Source organism: Lithobates pipiens, unplaced genomic scaffold (assembly GCF_037356315.1).
Source record: "Lithobates pipiens isolate NorthernLeopardFrog02 unplaced genomic scaffold, aLitPip1_a1.2 Scaffold_13, whole genome shotgun sequence".
Taxonomy (NCBI): domain Eukaryota; kingdom Metazoa; phylum Chordata; class Amphibia; order Anura; family Ranidae; genus Lithobates; species Lithobates pipiens.
Window position 1 is genome coordinate 461,649,758 of NW_027507718.1, and position 24,929 is coordinate 461,674,686.

General features: G+C 43.5%; 1 protein-coding gene across 4 annotated transcripts in view; it reads left to right on the forward strand.

Moving 5' to 3' along the window:
* The window catches only part of TBC1D14 (TBC1 domain family member 14), a 199,422-nt gene that overhangs the window by 72,586 nt on the left and 101,907 nt on the right, over positions 1–24,929 (forward strand). The window contains exon 1 of one of the 4 annotated variants that reach the window (XM_077477826.1): positions 3,623–3,915. The exons of 2 other annotated variants lie outside the window; for them this stretch is intronic. In XM_077477826.1, the coding sequence (XP_077333952.1) occupies positions 3,881–3,915 (35 nt within the window). In that variant the 5' untranslated portion in view covers positions 3,623–3,880. Of the gene's footprint in view, positions 1–3,622; positions 3,916–24,929 lie in introns of those variants that run through there. One more of the 4 variants, XM_077477827.1, reaches the window with a different exon arrangement.

Here is a 24,929-nt window from a genome sequence, read left to right on the forward strand (position 1 = left end):
TCACACTTACCCCCCTTGAGTAGGAGGAGTATACTGAGTGGTATTGTTGTCGATATTTCCTGTTAATTAACAGTGATTTGGATATATTGGTAAGGTGGGTCTCCTGCAAACAGGCCAGTCCAATATCAAATCTCTCCAGCATAGCAAAAACTATCGCTTTTTTTACCGGGGTACCCAGGCCCCTCACGTTCCAGGACCCGATGTTTATAGATTTACCCTGCATCGAATTTACCATCGGATCTAAAAGAAAACATACCTGCAGGCAAAGAGCGCCACACAGTTACACAGAGAGCAACTACATGATATTTATAGAATATAAAGTCTACTAGAATACCTATCTCTATTAAGTACACCCACCCTAGTGTCATATACAGTTTATATTTCTCTACTTTGTACATTAATAGCTCAGGGTTAAATTTAACCCCAGATATTATCTTATCATAGTGCTTTATGTTTATATACTTTCTCTCTTGTGCAATTATCCTGCGTCTATCATATTTTCCCTCCAGGGTACCAAAAGATACTGAATGGTACTGCTGTTGGTATTTCCTATTATTTAGCTGTGGTTTAAACACATTGGTTAGGTGAGCCTCCTGCGGACAGGCCAGTCCTACGTCAAATCTCTCCAGCACAACAAAAACCACCATTTTTTTTTTTTTCCCCTCTTTTTTCCCCTTTTTTTTTTTACCAGGGTGCCCAGGCCCCTTACATTCCAGGACCCAATATTGAGGGTTTTAGCCTGTAGCATCTGTACCATCAAACAGAAAAAAAGGACAAGCTAACAAGCGGAAAGTGCCACGCAACCAAACAATGTACATAAACATAGTTCTTATAATATATAGACCCTACCGGAGTACCGATATACAAAAAGTGCTCCCACCTCCATTTCATCTTCCTTTAGCTTTTCCATACTTTATATATTTGCAACTTACAATTAAATTTAACCCTAGTTTGTGGTATCTTGTAATTGTGTTTAGTGTTACTTTTCTTACTCACTTGTGTATTTATCGTGCTATATTCGAATTTTCCCTTCACGTGTTTACTTTTTTTTAACAATTTTCCCCTCCCATCCAACCCAACCCCCCCTCTTCCTCCCAAACGTCCTACCCTCCCTTTTAATACCACCCCCTCCCCCCCTTCCCTCCACCTAACAAGGTGCTCCCTTTGGGAGTTTAACGTGACCGAAACATCCATAACCCACCTAGTACCCAAACTCACAGACGCCACCCCGTTGACCCCCCCCCATCCTGCCTAAACGTAACTTCCATTTCCACCTGAAAATTTATCAATCAACATATAACCACCCCCCTCCCTTGCTATCTTCCCTCCCTTTCCCCCTGGCTACTCCGTAGGGACTCCTTATTAGTTTCCAGCCAGTTTAATGCCGCATCTGCAGAGTCAAAAATCTGTACCCCATCCGGGGTCATCACACGCAGTCTTGCTGGATATAAAAGTGCATATGATACTTTATATGACTGCAAAGTAGCTTTAATTGTCCGGAATTCCGCTCTGCGTCTCTGCAAGTCGGGAGAGTAATCTGGGTAGAGTGAAATCCTTGAACCATTAAAGGAGATATCCCCCATCTCCCTCGACTTGCGCATTAATGACACCTTATCCTTATAATTAAAAAGCTTCAGCAGCACGGGTCTGGGACGCCCTCCGGGTGGCGGTGCTCTAAAAGGAAACCGATGGGCTCGTTCTATCGAAAAAAAGGGTGAGAGACCTTCCTTTCCAAACTTGTCTACCAACCAGGACTCCAAAAATTTTATAATATCGGGGCCTTCACTTTTCTCGGGTAGGCCCAACAACCTAATGTTGTCCCTGCGAGATCTATTCTCTAAATCGTCCATTTTAGTAGCGTGACTGTCCAAGTGCTTTTGCATATTATTAACCACCGACTGGATTGGGCATAAGTCATCTTCCAGTTGACTAATTCTCGATTCCAGAGCGGTTGTTCTTTCAACTGCTTTTTGAATGTCTTGTCGAACTAACAATATATCCTCCTTCATTCCTGTTAGCTGGGCTGCCAAGTCTCCCAAGGAATGTTTACATGCGTTTACCGCCTGTAATACATCTTTCAGTGTTGGGGCCTCCTCCTCCTCATGTGGCTTGTTAGACACGTCTGACTCCAGATCTACTTGGGTACCCCCCTGGCTCTTTTTGCTCTTACCCTCAGGTACTAGCGTGGTCAGAGCGGCCGGTTGGCCTTGGCTTTTTCTATCGGCCGGACCCCCGTGGTGAGGTTTAGTTTGTGTCGTCTGTCCTCCTTTTGTTGGTGTTTGGGCCGGGGTATGCGTAAACCGTTCTAATTTTGCTGCAGCTGACGTTGCTGCCTGATTACTTTTTTCCTTTTCTTTGGAGGAGCGGAGATGTTGTACCCCCGCACCCTCCTGCTGCGGCTGTTCCTCCCCTCTTCGCCTTGACATATTGGCTTATAAAAAAGTAAATAAAGAAAAAAATTTTAACGAGGGGGCCAATAACACTTATGACACTAATGCTATATGCAGCCGTTACCCCAAATAAAGCAAAAGAAAAGAGAGACTTAGTATTAAGGCCTTTCGGACATTGCTGTAAATCCGTGCTGCGTAAGGAAAGCGAAGAAGAAGGGGAAAGAAAATACAAAAAAAAAAAAAAAAAAATATTCCTGTGTTTTCTTTTTCTTTAAAAAACGTTCCTAGCTGTATCGTCCGTAGATGCGTTTACGAGACATTTAAATAAGTGTGGGTATTCAGTTGTACAGTTGCACTTAGGGAGGCAAAGCTTAATAATTTTTTTTTTTTTAAATATCACTGGAATATCATTCAAACAGTTTACCAGAGAGATCTTATCATCCTGAGAGATACCGAATCTAATAGCAAACCAATAGATAGCAATATAGGCATGTGTACTCTTTCAGTTCCGTCAGCAAAAAAAGCATAGAGAGGCATAAGGTTACATCCTACTGCCTAGACTCCTGTATACCAGAGAAAACGAACAAATGAAGCTGCTACTACAGTTCGTTATCCGGAGAAATCATTTTTTCTCACCTCCAGAGGGGCTATTCCCAGGCTATTTTCCCCAACAGGGGGTACTCACGGATACCAAAATTAGCAGCTGGCAGATACCGGTGTCTTCGCTCGTACAGCGCCCGGGAAGTCCTCATCGGCCGGCATGTATGTCGGTGCCTCCACTCCTGCACTCGGATGGTCCGCGGCCAGCGTCGGCTTACATCAGGATATCTTCGGCCGCTGTCGGCTGGCTTCGGCATATACCGGCGCTTCCACTCTCCTGGAGACCTCCGGCGAACCTCATCTGTTCCTACGCAGCCTGTCACTCAGACAGAACGAGGGAGAGACAGCGTGGCGGCGTCTCGCTGACCTCAACCCAGCCACATCCTCACTCCTCACACCACACCACGCCCCACATACATCCGGTCACCTCCCGTCAAGGCACTGCTCTGGGAAGGAGATCTAATTCGGTATCGGCTTTGAACTTTAACTTGCAGTTGGTCAGTGTTTATCGGTCCCGGGGGGCTGCAGGTCACCCACCTCCTGCTCCAGGTCTTTTTTACCTGCACTCTATAAATACACAGAGTGACTGTAACCTGAGCAGTAGAAGCAGAGTGCGACTATGTGGGTGTGTTGAGTAGAAGTGACCCTGCCGGTCAGCCCTCTGAGTACTGCTGTGCAGTATGTGCCCTTCCCTGTTGACACAGCAACTACAAGAGTAAAGCACAGCTCACTGACTCGGTCCTCTGCTGGAGCTTCCTGATAGCCGGGGAACATGGAGCTACTACTTCACCAGTAAAACTCTCTTTTTCAAATTTGTTTTCTCAAAATATGACCCTCCAGACTTCTGAGAAGACCATCTTCTAGGACGGATGTCTACAATTCTATAAATCATGGCTGCTCCTCCCTTACTCCTCTTAGTAGATCGGTATGTATCAAGGTGCTTTCTGTAGCAAGACTTTCCGGGTTTGCTTTTTCCCAGCTCTCTTACTGCTGTAATGTTTTCAGGAGACTTTGCTCTGCACAGTTTATGGTAATCTTTTTGTTTTTCAGAATTGTGTTTTCTTGTAGCTATATAACTTATATATATATATATATTTTAACACACACTAAAAAAAATATAACTTCTTATTCCACAAAGCTAGAGCAGAGATTTGTATTCTATGAAATCTATCCTGCTTTTTTTTTTTTTTTTTTTTTTAAAGAGGTGTTAACATGTTTTCTATCACATCTCTAAATAATTTCAGGACAGTTGGCAGACCTATGACAATCCAATGTGTTACTCACTATTTTGATTGATTTTTATTCCTTCTCACCATAACCTGTATGGTTTATACGGTTTTGTTGGGTTCCATGCCCTGCTCTATAAAAGCCATGGTTTCCTCTTTCCATACACTGCACTGATGGCCAAATGGCCTCAAACGGCTGTATGCAGTTTGGAATAGACGGCTCTATAATCTGCCCATGTTTGCATTATACACCAGCTATTCTGGATGTGCATTTGGCTGGTGAGGCATAAAGCATTGATTTGCATGCCTCTGCTCATTGTCCAAAAATGAGGAATAATTCTGAGGACATGAGCATGTAAATATATTCTCTTTTTGAGAAGGCATTTTGCATTGATTCGCATGGATTAAAGTGAAGGCTTTTTGATTATTTTTTTTTTACTTATTTTTTTTATATTTTACTGTCTTTCATGGATGAGCTGATTGGGGTAGAAATATATAGCCCAAAAAAATGAAAGGGTTCAAGTCTTTTCACACTGCCAGTGCCCAGGCGCCAGAGGTAAAGCGGCGCTAGTTTTAGCGGCGCTTTACCGTAATTTTTGCGGTGCTTTTCGGGGGCGCTAGCGGGACGCTTTTAACCCCCGCTAGTGGCCGAATATAGGATTTAAAGCACCCGAAAAACGCAGCTGCGGAAGTGCTTTGCAGGTGCTTCAGCAGCACTGCCCATTGAGTTCAATGGACAGGGGCACTTTAGTAGTGGTGTATACACTGCTCCTAAAGCGCCTCAAAGAAGCTGCTTGCAGGACTTTTATTTTTATTTTTTTAACGTCCCGTGTTAAAGCACTCGGGCGTTCACACTGGGATTGCAGATGAGGCTTTTTACAGGTGCTGTTTTTAGCACTAAAGCACCTGAAAAACACCCGTGTGAAAGGGGTCTAAGGCTTGATGTACACGCAAGGTTTTTACAACCTCTTCTGAATTATTTAACTTGGCAGATAGTAACCAGCGTTTAAGACGTCAGTTATGCCGTGTGTGTGTGTGTGTGTATATGTATATGTGTGTGTGTGTGTGTGTGTGTGTGTGTATATGTGTATATGTGTATATATAATATATATTAATAAATATATATATTAATAAATATATATATTAATAAATATATATATATATATATATATATTAATATAATATAATATAATTAGGGGTGCATCTCGGATCATTTTTCGGCTCCGCAAATAATTGAATTTGCAAAAGCCTGTGAAATGCCACCACCATATAGTCCCCAATGTAATATCCACGTCATCTACCCCAATGTAATATTGGCAGGGTAAGTATTGGCAGGGTATTGCAGAATATTGTCAGGATAAGTATTGCAGAGATGGCTGTGGCTCCGATTTCTCCCCTCCACTGTACAGATCAGTACAGAGAGGTGAGAGAGAAACCGGCGTCATGACACCGGTTTGTTTACAGGTGATCGTCGATGGGTGTACCAAGATGGCGCCGCTCCGGAACGAGGCCGAAGCCGCAGCCTTTCCTAAGACCGAGATCCGTTCGGATCGCGGATCGGTGCCGATCCGTTGCACCCCTAATAAATATATATAATATAATATCATTTTTTCCAAATAGCCAAAAATGAAAACGCCTGTAAACGAAATGTGGCTAAACGTGAGTTACCAAGTTTAGACGTGTTTGGAGCTTGAAATGCCTGTAAACTTAGCTTCTGAGCGCATTTTTTTTGTGTTCCAAAAAATGCCTCTTAACGCAATTGCCTAGAAACGACCCTGTGTACGTGTACTGATAAGATGATAGAGGAGAGTTCAGTGGCCGCTAAAAATAACAAAAAATGCCCAACTGCTCCTAAACACCCATTTATATAAATATTTGGCTCATATTTGCAACATGTAATATCTTTTGTATGTGCTAGTGCTATTTTAAAGCAGGGGTTTCAGACATTTAAAGCAAAGGGCCAGTTTAGTGTCTTTCAGCTTTTAGGGGGGCCAGACTGTAGCCAGTGGGAGGAATAGTGCCCCATGGTTGGTGTCATTGGGAGGACCAGCACCTGGCCCCAGGACCAGATAAAGGCAAGCAAAGGGCCAAAACTGGCCCCCAGGCAACAGTTTTAAGACCACTGATTTAAAGGATTGAATTGGCTTGCCTTGGCATTTTGGGATAAACTGACTGATGTAGCTTGCACTTTTTTTTGTATGAAGCTCTGTGAATGCAGGCCATGGCTTTTATACATGCAGAAAAATGTATCTGGTGTAAATAAGCCTTTAAAGCATTACTAAACCCTCAACAGTAAAATCAGTCTATATATGCAGTAAAGCATTCTTGTTTTACTCACTGTGAAAACAAAGGGGTTAATCGTGCGCATTGTGTAAAAAGGCTGTTTGATCCTGTCTTCTGATTCTCCCCTTCTTCCACTGCCCCCAATCCTTCTCATGCTAAGACAGAGCCTTTGGCATCACGCTGCACATGCTCAGTTTGGTGTGTATTGCTAGAGAGTTTTTTTTTCTTGAGAGGGTGCATGTGGTCAGCAGAGGGCCAATCAGCACTGTCCAGACAGAGGATCAGGGGTCCTGCAGCCTCATAGGCAGCCAGTGCAGTATGAAAACTCCTCCTTCTACAAGCTTTAACCAGGCATTGATAGAAAGTCACAAGACTGTTAGAACTGCTGATGAGCAAATTTATTTAGCCGTTTATATTTACTAAAACTATTGCAATTCCATGTTCTGTGTACTGTGGGAGACTAGATATAGTGAATGCAAGCTCCTGTGTTTTGTAACGCTTTAAAGGGGAAGTCCACACTAAAATCGTTACATCTACAGACATCCATGATCTAAGACAACCCTGTAAAGACAAAATCGGTATACATACCTTTTTATCTGGTCTCCAGTGGCAGAAGCTCTGCAGAGGACACAGCCGACAACAGCTGGGAAATTAATGGGAAGTGACGTCACCCATAGACTTACTATGGAGCATCCGTTGTCAGCTGCCTCCTCTGCACGCACCTACACAGTGAAGCCACCACTGACAGCCCAGCGTTGGATCGGATCAGTGTAAAAAAAAGTATGTATATTGATTTCTTCTTTACAGGGTTAGATAGGTCAGCGTTAGATTGTGGGTGTCTGTAGATGTAGAGAATTTAGTGTTGGCGTGCACTTCTCTTTTAAAGCGGTTGTATACCGCTAGCCTTTTTTTTTTTTTTTTTGTCCACCTGCAAGGTACAATCATAATATGCTAGTATGCATTGAATACTAGCACATTATGTGAAACTTGCCTTAAAACATAGCTGTTCCAGCACCGCAATGTCAGCGCTGCAGCCACTTTCATCTTTACCTGTCTTGCTTCCGGGTTCACACGCATGCGTGCTGGAGCCGCCGTTCATGGCACAGGGCTCGGAAAGTTAAGCTAATATTCATTACCTACTGGGTTATACTTCATCTGTAGGTGAATGGATGCTGGTAGACCAAAGGTCTTTAGACAGGAAGTGATCCCCTATATAGCCCCTCTCATACAGGAAGTACTTTTTTTTTTTTTTTTTTTTTACCAGTATCTGCAAGGTGGGTGGCACGGTTGTTTGAGCTGGACAGGTAAGTGAAACACCTTTTAATTATTGTGGTGTGGTGATTGTAAAAATCAGGGGAGGTAGGGGGGAAAACACCGCGCTATATTAAACTAAAGAAAGAGTGAAAACCAGCTGCCAACACTTCAAACGAGCCCGCATCTAGCACCCCACATTGCTTTTTATTTTGTCCTTCTTGTGATCACTTGTCATAATTCATGTCCTTTTTTATGACTTTTTAAATAAATACCTGATGGTAATTTTTTTGACCTGCACCATTTGGAGCTTTCTTTTTTCTTCATTACCATTCTTGTGAACCTCTCCTGCATCCGGGGCCCGAAATCCAATTGGGTCACACCCGATTCGGACAACTTGAGGAACATCCTGAGAGACGCCCCCCATGGCTTTTTCACCGTTTGGAGCTTTCCGAGAATCCGGTTTGACTACTTCCAATCCATCATCCGGTCCCATGTGTAGACCCCAAGCGTTTTTTGACTCAACTGTCGTAAGACTGGCGAGTCCACCCCATCTGGTAAGAGTATTCCACCTACCTTCTAGATCACTTCAGACAAGTTGATACATCTGGTTACACCTGATCAGTGAAACGTCTATCTCTTCTGAAGAAAATTTCTTATCACAATTAACGTGTATTAGTTATATTATAGAGGACTTTATCCACTGTTTTTTTTTCAGCATACATGACTGTCTATACACAGATATTTTCCCTTGTGAATATATCATTATTTAAATTAGCGCTACACTATTTGTTGTTTTAGATTGTAGAAATCAGTCAAGCTAGCTAGGGGCTGGACACCTGTGTGCTGTGACCATACGGGGGAGTTTTGAGCTAGCTGTGTGTGTTTGCAAAGTGTACTTTTTTTTTTTTTTTTGCTAGTGTCTGGCTGTTTTTTTTTTTTTTTTTACCTGTATGATGGCACACGATGGTGCGCCACTTCGCCTTAGTTCGACATGGCGCACGTGCATTTGCAAAAGCAATGCTGTGCTTAGTTTGGCAGCCATGGCACATGTGGCTTTGCTGCACACGAGCCATAGCCTTTCTCTGGGCGCATGAAGATTTGCGTCATACGCAAATACAGCCACGCCCATTCGCCGGGACCATGCACGTGCATGCGCACGCACAGAGCATTCCCATACACAGCTTATTTAAGCTGTGTGCCAAACATGCAGTGCTTCCAGAAGGCAGCTGTGGGACACAGAGCTGGCTCTGAACCAGGTATTTGCAGTGGTTAATTTCTCCTTACCCGGGTCACGTGAGTCACCAGGTGTTTTTTTTTCAGGCTAAATGTGCTTAGCAGGATTGTTGCATAGGGGCTCGGTGAGCCCTATTAAAGGGTTTCCCTTCTGAGGTGTTTTAATACTACAACCAGGCACTCTTTTGTGGCTAGTAAATGTCTTCAAAAAAGAGGATCGGGACTCGGCCTTAGCTGGGATAAAGCACAGGATTGCTGCCATGATTTCCTCCATCCCGCAGGGTGGCAAGAAGCGTGACGGATCCCCCTTCCCGGAGCCTCCTAGTTTGAAGCGGGAATGGGTTGAGGATAAGGAAGAGCTAAAAGATCAGGATTCTGTGGAGGGCCTGGCGGATGAGTCTGCTTCCAATCTGGACAAGAAGATATGCAGTTGATGTCCAGTAGAGAACGCACATGGCTTGAAAGACCCTGTTGACAAGAAATTGGAGTCTATCGGGTGAGGGAACGGCTGCTGCACTTTGTGGACATTTGGAGAACAATGGTTCAGGGCGAGTGGGTCACCTCAGCTATGTCCTGCGGTTAGAAGCTGGATTTGCTGAAGGATCCCCCTCAGGTTCCCAAGATCCAGCATTCCTTTGGATCCTCCAAAAAGACTTCTTGCTTCAGGCACTACATCATTTAGTGCATCAAGGAGTGATTGTAGAGGTTTCTGTATCCAAAAAAGGCACAGGGTTTTACTCTGACCTGTTTTACGTTTTCAAAAACCAAACTGGGACACAAGGCCCACTTTGGATCTAAGATCCGCGAATCAGTATCTTCTGATCCAGTCCTTTCGGATGGAGTTTGTGCGCTCAGTAGTAGCCTCACTCCAGATGGGAGACTTTCTAGCCTCCATCAATATAAAAGATGCGTATTTTACACGTAGCTATCTTTCAGCCTCCTCCGAGGTTCCTGCGATTTGCAGTAGAGGAATGTCATTTTCAGTTTGTGGCTCTACCCTTTGGGCTTGCTCCAGCTCCCTGGTTGTTCACAAGGGTTCTAGCACCAGTACTGGGTTTTTTAAGGGTCCAAGGGATCTTGGTGCTCGGGTATCTGGACAGCCTCCTGCTCAGAGATCACTCACTAAAGGCTCTAGAACAGAGCATAAGGTGCACATGCGGTATTTGGAAAGCTTAGGCTGGATCATAAATACCGAAAAGTCAACATTGAGACCAGCTCAAAGTCTAAAGTATTTAGGTCTGATCTTAGATGTGGTCCAAGCAAGGCTATTCTTGCCACCCGTAAGGATCGGCGCCCTGAAGAATCGGGTGCAACAGATAACAACCCTGCATTCAGCTCTGTATGAGTCTTCTAGGGAGGAAGGTGTCCTCGTTCGGGGCAGCGCCCTATGCCCAGTTCCATTCCAGGCCTTTACAACAAGACTTCTTTTTGGCTTGGAACAGGAAAGGACAAGCCCTGGATTATCCAATGTTCTTATCTCCTTGGGCACGCTTAAGCCTAAACTGGTGGTTGCAGAATCCTAACCTGCAACAGGGAAAATCCTTCCTCCTGGTAACTTGGAGAGTACTGACTACAGATGCCAGTCTCTCAGGCTGGGGAATGTTCCCTAGAGGGGCTCACAGCTTGGGGGAAATGATCAAGGACAGAACAGATCCTGTTCATCAATGTCCTGAAGTTACAGGCAGTACATCTGTCCCTACGGTCCTGGACAGTGGAGCTTCAGGACTGTCCTAACAGTGTTCAGTCCAACAATGCCACTGCAGTGGCCTATATAAACCACCAAGGCGGTACCAGGAGTCGTTCAGCTCAGAACGAGCACATGTCCCTCAGCCCAGGCTAGTATGTGGTTCACCTCCTTCAATCGGCAATCCATATCCCGGGAGCAGAGCACTGGAAGGCAGACTATCTCAGCCGCCAGCAGATCTGCCCGGGGAGATGGTCCCTACACCCAGGGTCTTCCAGGAAATTTGCCAGCATTGGGGATGTCCAGAGGTCAACCTATTGGCATTCAGGTTCAACAACAAGCTACAGCAGTTTGTGTCCCGAACAAATTATCCTCTGGCAATCGGAGCAGATGCTTTGGTAGTTCCATGGAGCCAGTACTCCCTAGTTTATGCTTTTCCCTCCGATCCCTCTGACCTTCCACATTTTTTGTGCAGGATTCAAAGAGGGGGGAGTTCCAGTCATTCTGGTGGCACCAGCCTGGCCCAAAAGGCCCTTGTTCCTTGAGATTTTGAGACTGACAATAGACGGGCCATGGACACCACATCTCCCCGATCTAATGTCTCGAGATCCTATATTCCACCCCAATTTACAGTCTCTAAATTTGACGGCATGGCTATTGAAGCCAGGGTGCTGAAGGACCGTGGCATCTCTGGACCAGTGGTATCTACCCTAGTGAATGCTAGAAAAGCTGTAACTAGGAAGATCTATCATAAGGTCTGGAAGACTTGTATTGGTGTGAAGCCAGAAAGTGGCATCCTTGGAAATACATGATTGGGAGAATTCTCTTTTCTACAGTGAGCTGTGGAAATCAGATTGGCTTTGAGTACAATTAGAGGTCAGATTTTGGCCCTGTCTGTATTCTTCCAAAGACCTTTAGCCTCCCATTTTCTGGTCCAAACCTTTATGCAGGGGGCAACTCGTTCACCCCCCCCATTAGGTCACCATGTCTGTTACAGAAACGAGCATTTGACCCCATCGAGGAAATTCCATTAGACTTGCTGTCACGCAAGCTAGCCTTCCTGATGGCCATCACCTTGTCTAGAAGGGTGTCAGAGTTGGCGGCCCTTTCGTGCAGGGAACCATGCTTGATCCTTGAAAATGACAGGGTTGTTTTACGACCTGTTCCATACTTTTTGCCAAAAGTGGTGTCCTTTTAAATCAGGACGTTATTTTGCTGCCTTTTTTTTTTCTCTCAGCCTCATTCGGTGGAAGAGAGACGATTGCATTCCCTGGACGTTGTCCGGGCAGTCAAGGTTTATTTGTCTAGATCTGCGAAGATCTGCGGATCAGACTCCTCCTTTTTGGTTTTACGAAAAGGACCCAAGAAGGAGTAGGCGGCTTCCATTGCCAATTGGGTCCATCAATTGATCATTCAGGCCTATGGTCTGAAACGTAAAGCTCCTCTCTTTAGGGTGAGAGCTCATTCTACCAGAGGTGTAGCAATCTCCTGGGCTTTTCGCCACCAGGTATCTGTGGCTCAGATTTGTAAGACTGCTACTGGCCTTCAGTGCATAAGTTCACAAAATTTTATCAAGTGGATGTTCGAGCAGCCGAGGATTCAGCATTCGCTCCGCAGTGTACTGCAAGCTGCCGTATAAGGTCTGTTTGGCAGGTTGTCTTCCTCCCCTCAAGGCTATTGCTCTGGGATGTCCCCCAGTAGGTAATGAATATTAGCCTAACACCGCGTTTCCTCTTGAGGTATGAAAAAGAAAATAGGATTTTTTTTTTCGTCATACTTACCTGTAAAATCCTTTTCTTTGCGTACATCATGGGACACAGAGGTCCCTCCCCTCTTTTTGAAGATTCAGTGCTTGCTACAAAACTGAAGTACTTCCTGTATGGGAGGGGTTATATAGGGGATCACTTCCTGTCTAAAGACCTTTTTGGTCTACCAGTGTCCATTCACCTGGAGATGAAGTATAACCCAGTAGGTAATGAATATTAGCTTAACTCTGTGTCCCATGATGTACTCCAAGAAAATAATTTTTACAGGTAAGCATGATGAAAAAATCCTATTTTTTATTTTTTTGAGCAGCGGAGCATATGTTATTCCAGAGTAAGTGGATGATCAATAGCAGGCAATTTAATCATGTGATTTACAAAAACCTGGTTAAACCTGGACAATCACTAAAAACAAAAACAAAAGGTGCTGGCTGAGTCTGCATTCTTCCTCTCTCCATTAACCTGAACAAATATTCCTATTTATGGAGCAATCTGCTGTGAGAAGTGCTGGAGGGCACTAGGATTATGCCAGCGTGGCTGTCCATCTAGCTATGTTAGTCTCCTGCACACTGTACGTTGTTACAGCTGTTGCTGTAGGTGTGTCTGGCGTCTATTTTTTTTTCCCTGCCTATAAACTCCTCTGCACGTTGCCTATGTGTCCATGCACACACAGACTTTAAACAGCGTTTAATGGCCGGAGAGTTTAGAGGCAGCAAAAAAAATCCCACTGCCAGGAACCGCAGTATTTTGGCAGAAAAACTTGACACTGCTAAACGTGCCTTCATGCTAAGCGTGTTTTTAGCAGTTCTGCATTTATTCATTTCAATAGCCAGAATAAATGTAAAATTCTGGCCAATGAAATGGCCAAACACTGCTAAACTGGTTTCAAACACAGCTTTGGTGAGTATTTAAAGTGGTTATAAACCCTTAAAAAAACACTTTGACCTACAGGTAAGCCTAGATTAAGGCTTAACTGTAGGTCCAAGAAATATCTCCTAAACCTATACGGTTTAGGAGATATTTGCCCGAAGACAGGTGCACTAAGCGCGGCATTTCCAACAATGGAGCTGCCGCGTGTGTCGGCTCCCGTGCGCATGCGTGGGAGTGACATCATCGCGCCTCCGCCGAATGACAGCGCCAGAGCTGCGAGACCCCACCGAAAAGATGGATGCACCGGACTACAGGGGACAGCGGTGACATCGCTGGCTCCTATGTCAGGTAAGTGACACATAATGGACTACTATGTGATGCATAGTAGTCCATTATGCTTTACCTTTGCAGGCAATGAAAGAGGAAGTAAACCCATTAGGGTTTACTTCCTCTTTAATGCTGATTTTCTCCTGTCAGGAGAAACCGTTTTACAATACACCAGTGTACATGAGGCCTAAAGACAATTACCAAACATACATTAACTAAAGTATAATGTCTTATCTTGCTATAACTATTATCTGCTGCTTGACTGAACAGCGCTTGGTGCAAGGTTCACAGTGATTGGAGTTCACATCTTGGAGCTCACAAACTGAGCTGGTTCCTAACTTTTTTTTTTTTTTTTCGTCCTACTACTGGCTTCTAGATTAAATGTTTTTTTTTTTTTTTAATTCTATGTTAAAAGAAAACTCATTCAAAACACTGGACTGAGAAGGCTTATGTGCTGTGTACTCGTTCTGTACCTGGGTACTTAATCCTGAAACTAAGGACTGATTTTACACAGGATTCAGCTTGTATAAGAGCAGTGTGCCCCTTTAAGCAAGCTGCTAGCAGGCTTAACAAGCTTCAAAAAGTGCTGAAGCCTGCTAGAAGCTGGCTTAAAGGGAGTCGGTGACAGTAAACCACATTCTTGAAATTTGACCTCAGCACATCTATCTGTAGTGTTTATGCATCTCCAAAGCTGTAAGTGCCGTTTCTCTCCGATGCTCCATTCCTCTGTTATCTGCAGCATCACTTCTGACAAGTTCTCTGACAGATAACAGATGCGGTAACAGCAGCTGAAAATTTGTGTCGGGGAGTGTGCTTGGAGGGAGATTAGCAGGGAGCTTGTCTATTCAGAATACAGCTCTTCATGTTCCTTTGTTCCTCTGCCTATGTGGCAGGGGGAGGGGTGTCCCTTTCCTCCAATCATCTCTCACACAGTGTAAGTGCAGACTCCCCACCCACTGCTGAAAGAGGAAGAAAGATTTAGAATAGGATCTTCATGTTTCAAAGAGTATAGAAAGGGGAAGACAGCAGATATACATGCAAAATTTATGCAGGAGGGTTTTTTAATCTGGGTATCATCTGAGGCTGTTCACTTCACTGGGTACATGTGAGGATTTGCAACCAATTTAAAATCTGTGTTCAACATTTACAGACTGGAGCTGAGTGGTACTTTAAAAGCTTTAAAAATGTTGTAAACCTCAGAAAATAATTTAAAAAAAACCCTGCAAGACAAAGGCATAATGAGCTAGTATGCATCGCATACTAGCTCATTAGGAAATACTTGCCTTAGAACGAAGCTGCTGCAGTGGTGCCCGCACACCGCTGACACGGCCAACATCTTTCCCGCAGTTTCTTCCTGGTTTGCGGGCTCTGGCGCTGTGGTTGGCCGGAGATGCAATGACGTCACTTCCACGTATGTGGGCGGGAGCCACCATTCACGGCATGGGGCTTGGAAAGGAACAGCACCCATGATCGTTCCTTTAGAATGCAAGCACCAGTGATGTCGCTGGCTCGATGCAATGTAAATGTCTCCTAAACTGTACACATTTAGGAGATATTTACACTAACTGTAGGTAAGCCTTATTATAGGCTTACCTATTGGGAAATGTCTGCAGAGGAAGTTTACTTCCTCTTTAATAAAGCTTGCTGAAAGCTGTGCAAATGCTTTGTCAGTCTTACTGTTCACACTGCTCTTATACAAGATGAAGCCCTTGTGAAGCAGCACTTAAAGCGGAGGTCCACCCTAAAGTGGACCTTCCGCTCATCGGAACCCTCCCCCCCTCCGGTGCCACAATCGGCACCTTTCAGGGGGGAGGGGGGAGGGGGTGCAGTTACCTGGATAATCCAGGTAACTGCACCCACTTTCGGGATAGCTCTCTGCGGAAAGGGGCGTAACGTACACCCCTTTCCGCAAGTGCCCGCCCCTTCCCGCAAGTGCCCCGCTGCCTGCTGGGAAACACACAGATCCCAGAGGCAGCGGGGAGCGTCCTTATTGCGCAGCGCGATTCGTGCATGCGCAGTAGGGAACCGGGAAATGAAGCCGAAAGGCTCCATTTCCTGATCCCCATACCCAAGAAGGCGGCGGCAGGACCCGACAGGCGACCTAGAGATCGGCTTCGGGTGCCGACATCACGGGCGCGCTGGACAGGTAAGTGTCACTATTTTAAAAGTCAGCAGCTGCAGTATTTGTAGCTGCTGGCTTTTAAAAAAAAAAAAAAAAAAAAAACGCGGAGTCCCGGTGGACTCCCGCTTTAAGCTGGCCATACACCATACAATTTTCTTCCATTTTCTTTAGACTTGCCTTCATCTATGTATTGCAAGGTCTTGCCTGATTGCATACAAATTGAAAGTGTTTTGGTTTGACCTCGTATATTATATGGCTTTGGTAAATATAAAACTGTATAATGTATGGGTAGCCTAAAATGTAGCACGTTAGAGCTGTTCACACAAGTGCAATTCAGGTGCAGTAAAAAAATAAAAAAATGAATAAATAAATAAATCTTCCTTGGGGTATATTTTAATTGTATATTTTAATTGATTTCAACAAAAGATACATTTTCTATATAGAGTTCAGTGGTAATGCAGGAAAAGCACAATTAAAATGCTATCTGCGTTCAGTGTGCCACACTTGACTGCAAAAGTGTGAAATGTCCGTCTGGAAGTTGGAGTAATCCTGGTTTATATTGAAATTTCTTTATACCTCTTTATATCCCAGCTCCTTTTTCATACCAATTGCAGGATCTGTACACCAATTTTTTTCATTGTTTACTCCATATGCCATCATGCATGCTTTTGATGTTTCCGGGGGAAAAAAATCCAAAAAAAAACGCTGCAAGACAAAGGCATAATGAACAAGTATGCATTACATACTTGCTCATTATGAAATATCTTAGAACGATGCCCTACAGTGCTGCCCGCACTTTGCTCTCAAGGCTGACATCTTCCCTGGCGTTACTTCTGGGTTCACAGGCTCTGGCGCTGTGATTGGCCGGAGCCTCAATGATTTCACTCCCACGCTTACACGCAGGTGCCGCCGATCATGGCATGGGTCCTGAAGAAATGGTACGAGTGGGCCTTTCCTTCAGCGGCAGCATATATAGAAAATATCTCCTAAAAGTGTGTGTGTGTGTGTGTGTGTATATATATATATATATATATATATATATATATATATATATATATATTTGAAACTCACAACAGGCAAAAAGGGGTCACTACATCCTTTACGTGAAATCAGGTACACCAGACAGTGAATCAACATAAAAATCAAAGAATAAGGTAGATATTCTGAACAGAATCTCTATTGATAATGGTAAGATGGTTTAATGCAAGTGTATTCATTGTTAGCCATTTATCAAAAAAAAGATCCGAGTTCACCTTTACCCATTTTCTCTTATTTAATAAAACAATTATAAGTGATAAGAAGTGGAACATGGACAAGGAGAAAAGGAGGGGGAGTGGAAGGAAGGGAGTCAGGGTGGTATTTGCTCCAGACAAGCAAGAAGAACAGGTCATGGAGCTCATCCATGGCATTATGTTCGGAAAAGGGCTGTAGCCTCTGCAGAGAGGAAAAACGGATTCCAAAACCCCCAGATTTTAGAGTATTTTTCTTGTTTGTGTTGCGCAGTGAGTACTGGATCTTCCATTCAATTTAATATCCTCTGCTTTATGGAGCCAGTCAGCCGTAGTTGGTGGTAATTGTTTCTTCCAATGGAGTTGGATATTAGGACATTGCAGCATGCAAGAGATGACGTACGAAGGTTTTTTTTTTTTTTTTTTTAGATATTTTGGCTGGGATGGTAGACATGCAACAGGAAAAAGGGCGGATCACCAGGGATCTTGTATCCAGTGAATTTTTGGGTTATGTCTCTGTCGCCCAAAAATGGGTCAATTTAGGACCAGAATACGTGGAGCAATGTCCCTCTATGCACTTGGCTTCTCCAGCAGCGGTCAGTAGTGGCAGGGTAGTACCGATGTAAGAGGTGAGGGGTTAGATACCACCTTGTTACATTTTTTTATAGTTGGTCTCTTGGATTTTTGTATAGACCGAGGATTTTAGCGAGAATCTGAGAATATGTTGCAGCTGGGCAGGTGAAAATTTATGTTGCAGTTCTATTTCCCATTTGTCTACAAACAGGAAGTGTGGTTGTGTGGTCGGACAATTCAATAGGGAGTAAGTTTTGGATAGAACTTGGGTAAGGGTGCCCCCTTCGGAGCAATATTTCTCAAAGGTCATCAGTGGAAAATCAAAGCCTTGCGGCTTAGGCAAGGTATGGAGGAAATGTCGCAATTGAAGTGTTGCCCAAAAGGGCAGTTGAAAGGGGCCCGTAGCATTCCCTAACACTTATATGGAAGGCCATCATCCCCTCGTTAAAAAAATGGGATGCCTGAACTCTACCCAATTGTTGCACAGCTAGAAGCGTATGGGGGTCAAGACAAGTTGGAAATCGTGGGTTTCCCATAATAGGGAGCTATGGGGAATCTGGGGAGGAGAGAGAATACTGTCTGCTAACCTGTAAGCTTATCTGGAGTGTTGTCCCCAGTAGAGGGGGGATTTGAAAGACTGAGTTATATGGTCAAAACACCATAGAGCTCCCTTCAGGGGAATGTTAGTTTGAGCCTGCTCTATCTGTACCCATAACTTAGAGCAGCTGTGATGGCACCAATCAATAATCCTACCAAGGTGAATTACTTGATAGTATTGCCGTATATATCTGGAAGGGCTAGGCCGCCATATTGTTCGGGTAAGGACAGCAATCGGCAATGGAGGCGTGTTTTGAAATGAAAAGGGAATGGACCTGTTTAAAATAGGCAAGAGGTATTTTAACTGGCAAGGCTTGAAATAATAAGTACAGGAATTTTGGTTTGCAAGATGCAAACTATAAAAATGTGCATCCTACCAAGAGTGTAGGCCCTTATGCCAGGAATCTAACAGACTATGGGTGGTAGCCATTAGAAGAGGGAAATTGAGTGCAAATGCGCTGCAATATTTAAAGGAATATAAGTACCTAAATACTTTAAAACTGTGTCCACCCATTTAAAACTAAAGCTCAACTTCAACATTGATAGTCAGGCATCCCTATCCCCATTGCTTCCGTGTTTATTTTTAGGTTGGAAAGAGATCCATAGAGTGCGAGTTTCTCAAAGTAAATTTGGGAGTGATATGGTAGGGTTCGTCAGAGGAAAAAAATAAGTCGTCCGCATATGCCGAAATTTTATATTTGTTGTCTCCAATAAATAGATCCTGAATATCTGGGTTCATACGGATTCTACAAAGAAATTGTTCAAGTGACAGACCAAATAACAGGGGAGAGTGGGTACTCCTGTCTGGTCCAATTTGTAATGGGGGGAAAGGCTTGGACAGGACTCCATTGGTTTTAACTTGAGCTGTAGGGCTGTAGTAAAGTCTTGTAATCCAGTTAATGGTAGTGTCCCCAATGCCGAGTTGGCGAAGGACAGAGAAGATATATTGCCAATTCACACGGTCACACTCCTCTGCATCTGTACTAAGAGACACAGGGTGTGTGGGTGGAGCTGGTAGCATGGAGAAGGTTGAGAACTTTAGTCATATTATCCCTTGCCTCTCTGGCGGGGACAAAACCCACTTGGTCCAAGTGGACTAATTTTTGTAAGTGGCACGCTAAATGTGTTGAGGATCTTGGTGAACTATTTAAGGTCAATGCTCAGGAGAGAAATGAGCCTTTACTAGGTTTACCTGTAGGTACAATTAAAGAGTAAGCCCTTGTACACACGGTCGGACATTTTGGCGGAAAATGTCCGATCGGACCCTGTTGTCGCATAATCCGACTGTGTGTGGGCTCCATCGGACTGTTTCCGTCGATGGACAAAGTTTTAGAGCTGGGCTATAAAACTTTCTGACAACGTGATCCGATCGGTCTTTGTCCGATTGTGTGTAGAGAATTCTGATTGGACACAGTGCCACGCATGCTCAGATCAAATTCCTAGACCAAAGCTATTGGCTACTAGCCTGAGCGTAGTCCCATCGTAACTAAATAACTTCGTCACGTTGCGTACAATCGGATTTTCCGACAACTTTGTCCGACCGCGTGTATGCAACACAAGTTTCGGACAAAATCTGACGGATTTTGTTGTCAGAATGTCTGACCGTGTGTACAAGGGCTAAGACTTTACTTCCTCTCTTAATGCTATACCATTTTAATTGGGTTTTAATAATACTTGTTTTTGATTTAAGGCTTTTTTTCTTAGCCTCTATGCTTGCAGCAGTGATTTGACGAGGCTTGCGTAATCCACTCTGGTGAAGTTCAGCCTTTCAGGAAGTGAGAACTGTCATCCATTATTGCTGGTTGTAGAGTTTACTCTCGGTCACAGGAAAGGTGAAGCCTTTTCATTAAAGGGGTGGATAGAGTACAGATTATTACTGGCTGGAAACATTGCCTTATAGTAATCTTTCTATAATTAGGAACTTTTAAATTGTACTTTTGGCTTTAGGTGTTTGTTTTTTAAAAATGTTGTTCTTTAAAAGATGCCGAGAATATAAATGTCTTTGTAAACCAAAATATTCCCATATAAAAGTAGCAGTGACCCCATCACTGGACTTTTGAATAGTGACAACCCCCATCAGTTTGTTTTGCTCTTTGTCCTATTGGGTGGATTTCCTTTTTGCTCTGGAGATGCCAAAGGAAGCTGCAAGAGGAAATCTCTACAAAGTGAGGGAAGTGCTTTGTTGTCACCAGAACAGGTGTTATCCTGGGAAGATTAAAGCAGCCCACGGATGACTCAATTTTCTTTCCTTCCACAAAGTTTATACTGCAATTGGCCTCCTTCTCCTCCCAAATAACAAGGTTTAAGGACTTTTTTTTTAAAATAGAGGTTTCATGACCTTATACATACACACAGATTGTAAAGTGTATGGTCAACTTCACATGGTCTCACGGATAGGTTTTGGAAAGTTCTGAGAGAGCATAGACCAGGGGGATGCCTCACATTTGGCCTTAATGGGCTTCTGAAGACATGTCTGTCAGCTGACTGTCCCTTAAAGTGGTAGTAAACACCATAAAGATGAAGAAAAGAATTCCTCCTGCAAGGCAATGTTATGTGCTAGTATGCATCTTACCTTTTTAAAATCAAGCCCTCCAGCGGCATGCTACGCTGACAGGGCTTCCATGTTCACTCGGTCTTCTTTCTGCGCTGGCAAGCTTCAGGCCTTTGTTTGGATGAGCTGCGATGACGTCACCCCCAGGTATGTGTGCAGGAGTCGCTGTTCACAACACAGGGTTTTGAAGGAATGGCATGGGCATGCCATTCCTTCAAAGCATGTGCGCCTGTGACGTCGCCTGCCCATTTACAAGTAAATATCCCCTAAACCGTGCACTTTTAGGAGATGTTTACAGTACAGATTGGTAAGCCTTATTATAGGCTTGCCTATGGGTAAAAATCATCATCCATGGGGAGTTTACTTCCACTTTAACCACGTTAAGACCAGGCCTTTTTAAGATCAGGACGTTCTGGTCCCCGATGAGCTCTATGGTAAGCCGGTGGAATCGCCAACTTCAAATCTGGGTTCTCCGGATGGATCACTTTTACAGTATAGAGAATCGCCTGCAGATTAAAATAAATACCGGGTTTCTCTTCAGGTAGGACAGAATAGCAGCTGCATGCCGCTTGTTAATCCTGTGTTTTTTTTTTTGTTTGTTTTTTTTTTTGTTTGTTTTTTTTTTTTTTTTTGTCTGAAAATGTCCAGATCAGGTGATCGTCTCCGAAAAGTTTGCAAGTCTCCCCAAACCTCCTTTCTTTCTTAGTATGGGTTATGTAAAAGTATATATGGCCTCAATCACTAAAATCTCATATACATTTAAACAATTAATTTAAGAAAATCTCTTAATTTTCAGTATTTCTAAATGTGCATCTTTCTTTAAAATACTTTGCTTCTCCATTGTCACACAGACATTCAGTGGTGACTACAAGTGGCTGTTTAAGCAGCCGTGATCCACGGTTGTTACTATCAGGAATTTTGCACTTAGAAATGTCACACAGCCATTGCTGGAGTGAATGCATGTAAACAGGAAGTGGATGCAGGTAATCTGCTGCACTCAGATACAACAAAGACCAATCTTTATTGGAGAAAGAATTCAATTGGTAACAGTGCTTTATGAAATGTTACGCGACATCTGCTGACTCTTTTCAGCATTGAGTGTCGACTAATCTGATCAGGCTCCATAGATTAACAACCTCTACCTCATTCAAAGCCTTCCCCACACTCTGAAAATCATGGATTGCCGACCTCCGAACTGTTCCGGTACCTCCAAGTGAATAATTTTTATACTTCATACATTGCAATCACTTTCCTACTTGCCTTAGACCCACATGAGAGAGGGCTTATTGAAACCTCATATGTTCAGATCCTGAATAAACCTGATTCACCCCCCCCCCCCCCCCCCATTCTCCTATGTTGCCAATTGGGAATCGGATCCTAGTCTCACCTCTGAAGCCGTATTATAGACCGACATTTGGAGCAACACAGTCTGTCTTTTGAATACAGTGGCACTGGAAACTTGTACCTGGTCCCTGCCAGGATCACAAAATATGTACCCTCTTACACTCCAGCCTGCTTTCATAGCTGTAGGGATTCTGGTATGCATTTGCACATCTGGTGGACCTGTACAGTGGCACAAGAATTCTGGAAATCCATATTCCTTATGCTGTCCAGCAAATCAGGAACTCCTGGGTGACATGCTGTTGCACCGCGGACTTCGATGAATCCTTGGTGTCTGAGTATGCTAACAGCATTTGTGCCCTCTTCTCCCACCCGAATCTTCTTCCCCCCCCCCCCCCCTTTCTTATCTCTTCCTTTTTTTCCTTTTTACTCCTCTCCCTCCATCCCATCCCGCTGCGCTCCCCCCACCTCTTTTTTTCTTCCTTTTTTTTTATTTATTTTTTTCCATGCATTCCGTTTTTTTATTTGAACCAATTGGCTGTTCTTGCTTCTCTCTGTTCAACTAACGGTAGTTGCAATGTCCCGCCTGGTACCCTACCATGTGTTGGTTCTCCCAGCACTTGTTTAACACACAATCTCACATTGCATTCCCATAAATATTGAGGCTTGTTATCATTTCCCTTTTACTATGTGGCATTGTTGGTTCTTATTGGTTGCTTATGCCTCTGTATATGTGTAACTGCTTATACAATTATTGTGTAAATAACTCCTGTGATTTACTAATGTTTTGATTGTTAGGCGTTGGCTTGTTTTTGTTTTTCATTTTAGATGTTGCATCTGAACTTGCTTGAACTGGTCTATTATATTACTGATGCCATTTTTGTTTTTCCCCACACAAATTTAACAAGAAATGATATTTAGTATGCCCTGTTTACATTAGAGTAGTTTTCTCCTGCATCTCTGCAATGCATAAGAGTGGAAATTGTTCTCTATGATTATCATTTAATCTCTATGGTGCCCATTCACCTCAATGCAGCATGGTGCAGGTGCTTCCATTGGTGAGGCATGATACATTTTTGGCCCCATAGACAATGGGAACGTATGAAAAACACATGCACGTTTTTAATGCTGAACCCCTATGGTTCCTGGGTGCTCCCGCTCTTATCGGGAGCCCAAGCCCACATCCAACGGCTTCAGGCTAAAGAGTAAACTGAGGCACATCCATACTAAATGAAGCTGGTTGCTTCTGAATTCGGACTCTATTGCCTGACTGGTACAGCCAGGCGAGCATGTAATGGAGCAGATCTCGGCTTGGTTTGATGCTTTGGAGGCCAAGGAAGACATAGGGGTCTATTAGACACCTAATGTCTCCATAAAGAGACATGAGTGTCTGGTGGTGCAAAGTTTACGGCAGGGGCTCCGAACTGTAAGGTGGACCTTCAGAGTGCATGTGCACCAGTGAGGTCATTGGCAGCCAGTGAGGTCATTGGCTTCATGCACTCTGAATATCTCCTAAACTGCAAGTTTTTAGGAGATATTCACAGTACCTACAGGTAAGCCTTTTATTATAGGCTTACCTTGTAGTTACTTGTGGTGTAACCACTTGTAACAGTCACTGTCTCTCTGCTCACTGAAGACCAAGAACCGAGCAATCTGTGTTCTTTGCTCAATTCTCAGTCTTCAAGGCAGTGGGGGACAGATGCAGCATCCACCTACCTGATTTAGGATTGTTCATTTGAAATTTTATATATATATATATATATATATATATATATATATATATATATATATATATATATATATATATATATATATATATATATATATATAATACATTATAAATAAAACAATTTTTTTTTTAATTATTCCTAAAATCATTCATTTAAAAAAATAAAAATAACAAACCTGTTATACTTACCTGTTCTATGCAATTGTTTTGCACAGAGCAACCCCGATCCTCTTATTTTTTTGGTCCCCTGCCAACTGCCCTGGCTCCTCCCTTCCGCCAAGTGTCCCCCCCCCCCAATAGCAAACCTCTTGCTATGGGGGCTCTCAAGCAGGCTTGCTCCTGAGCCTGTCACCTTGTCCATTTACACACTGCGCAAGGCTCGGCTCCACTTCCCACTCTCTCCTCAATGGCTCACTGGCTTTGATTAGCTGTGTGAGCCAATGAGGGGAGAGAGACCTGGGAGAGCTGCTGCGCTCATGCACACTCATGATCGAGATGGGGCAGATATAAGGTGGGGGGGGGTCAGAGCTGCACTAAGAAGGTTTTTTTTACCTTCATGCATAGAAAGCACACCTGCCTTTAGAACCACTTTAAATTAGACCTAAATTCCACCTTAAAAAATAAATAAATAGGCAGAAAAATCACTGTAGCATTACACTTGCACAACAGTTATTTTGTTTTGACACATAATTTATTAACCAGTGACTTTTTTAAAAGGTAAATCATTAATACTTTTGCTTCCCTATATTGTTCAGTTTTCTAGTTGGTGTTGCTGTTGCATGCATAGAACATTCATCTTTCTTGTCTACACTGAAAGGGGTCACTGAGTTGTTCTCTTGACAGTTAGACTTTCACCCCATTTACTGCTTTTCTTTTCTTTTTTCTTTTTTTTTTTTTTTTTTTATACCAATATCCATATTATTCTGCCTCTATTCATGATGGAGAACATTGATTTTTGAGTGCCTGCTTTGCTCAAGTCAAGGGGGGTGTAAGGGGTTCAGGAGAATTAGTTACCCAGTGGCTGAATTAGAAATGCAGCTGGTACTGCCCCTAATGAAAGGCTCCTTCAATGCTGTAACACTGCAGCTCATCAATCACTAGTGAGGGAGCTGTACAGCCTTGCTTCTTTGGGTAGTGATAGAGCAGTGCTTTAGAAG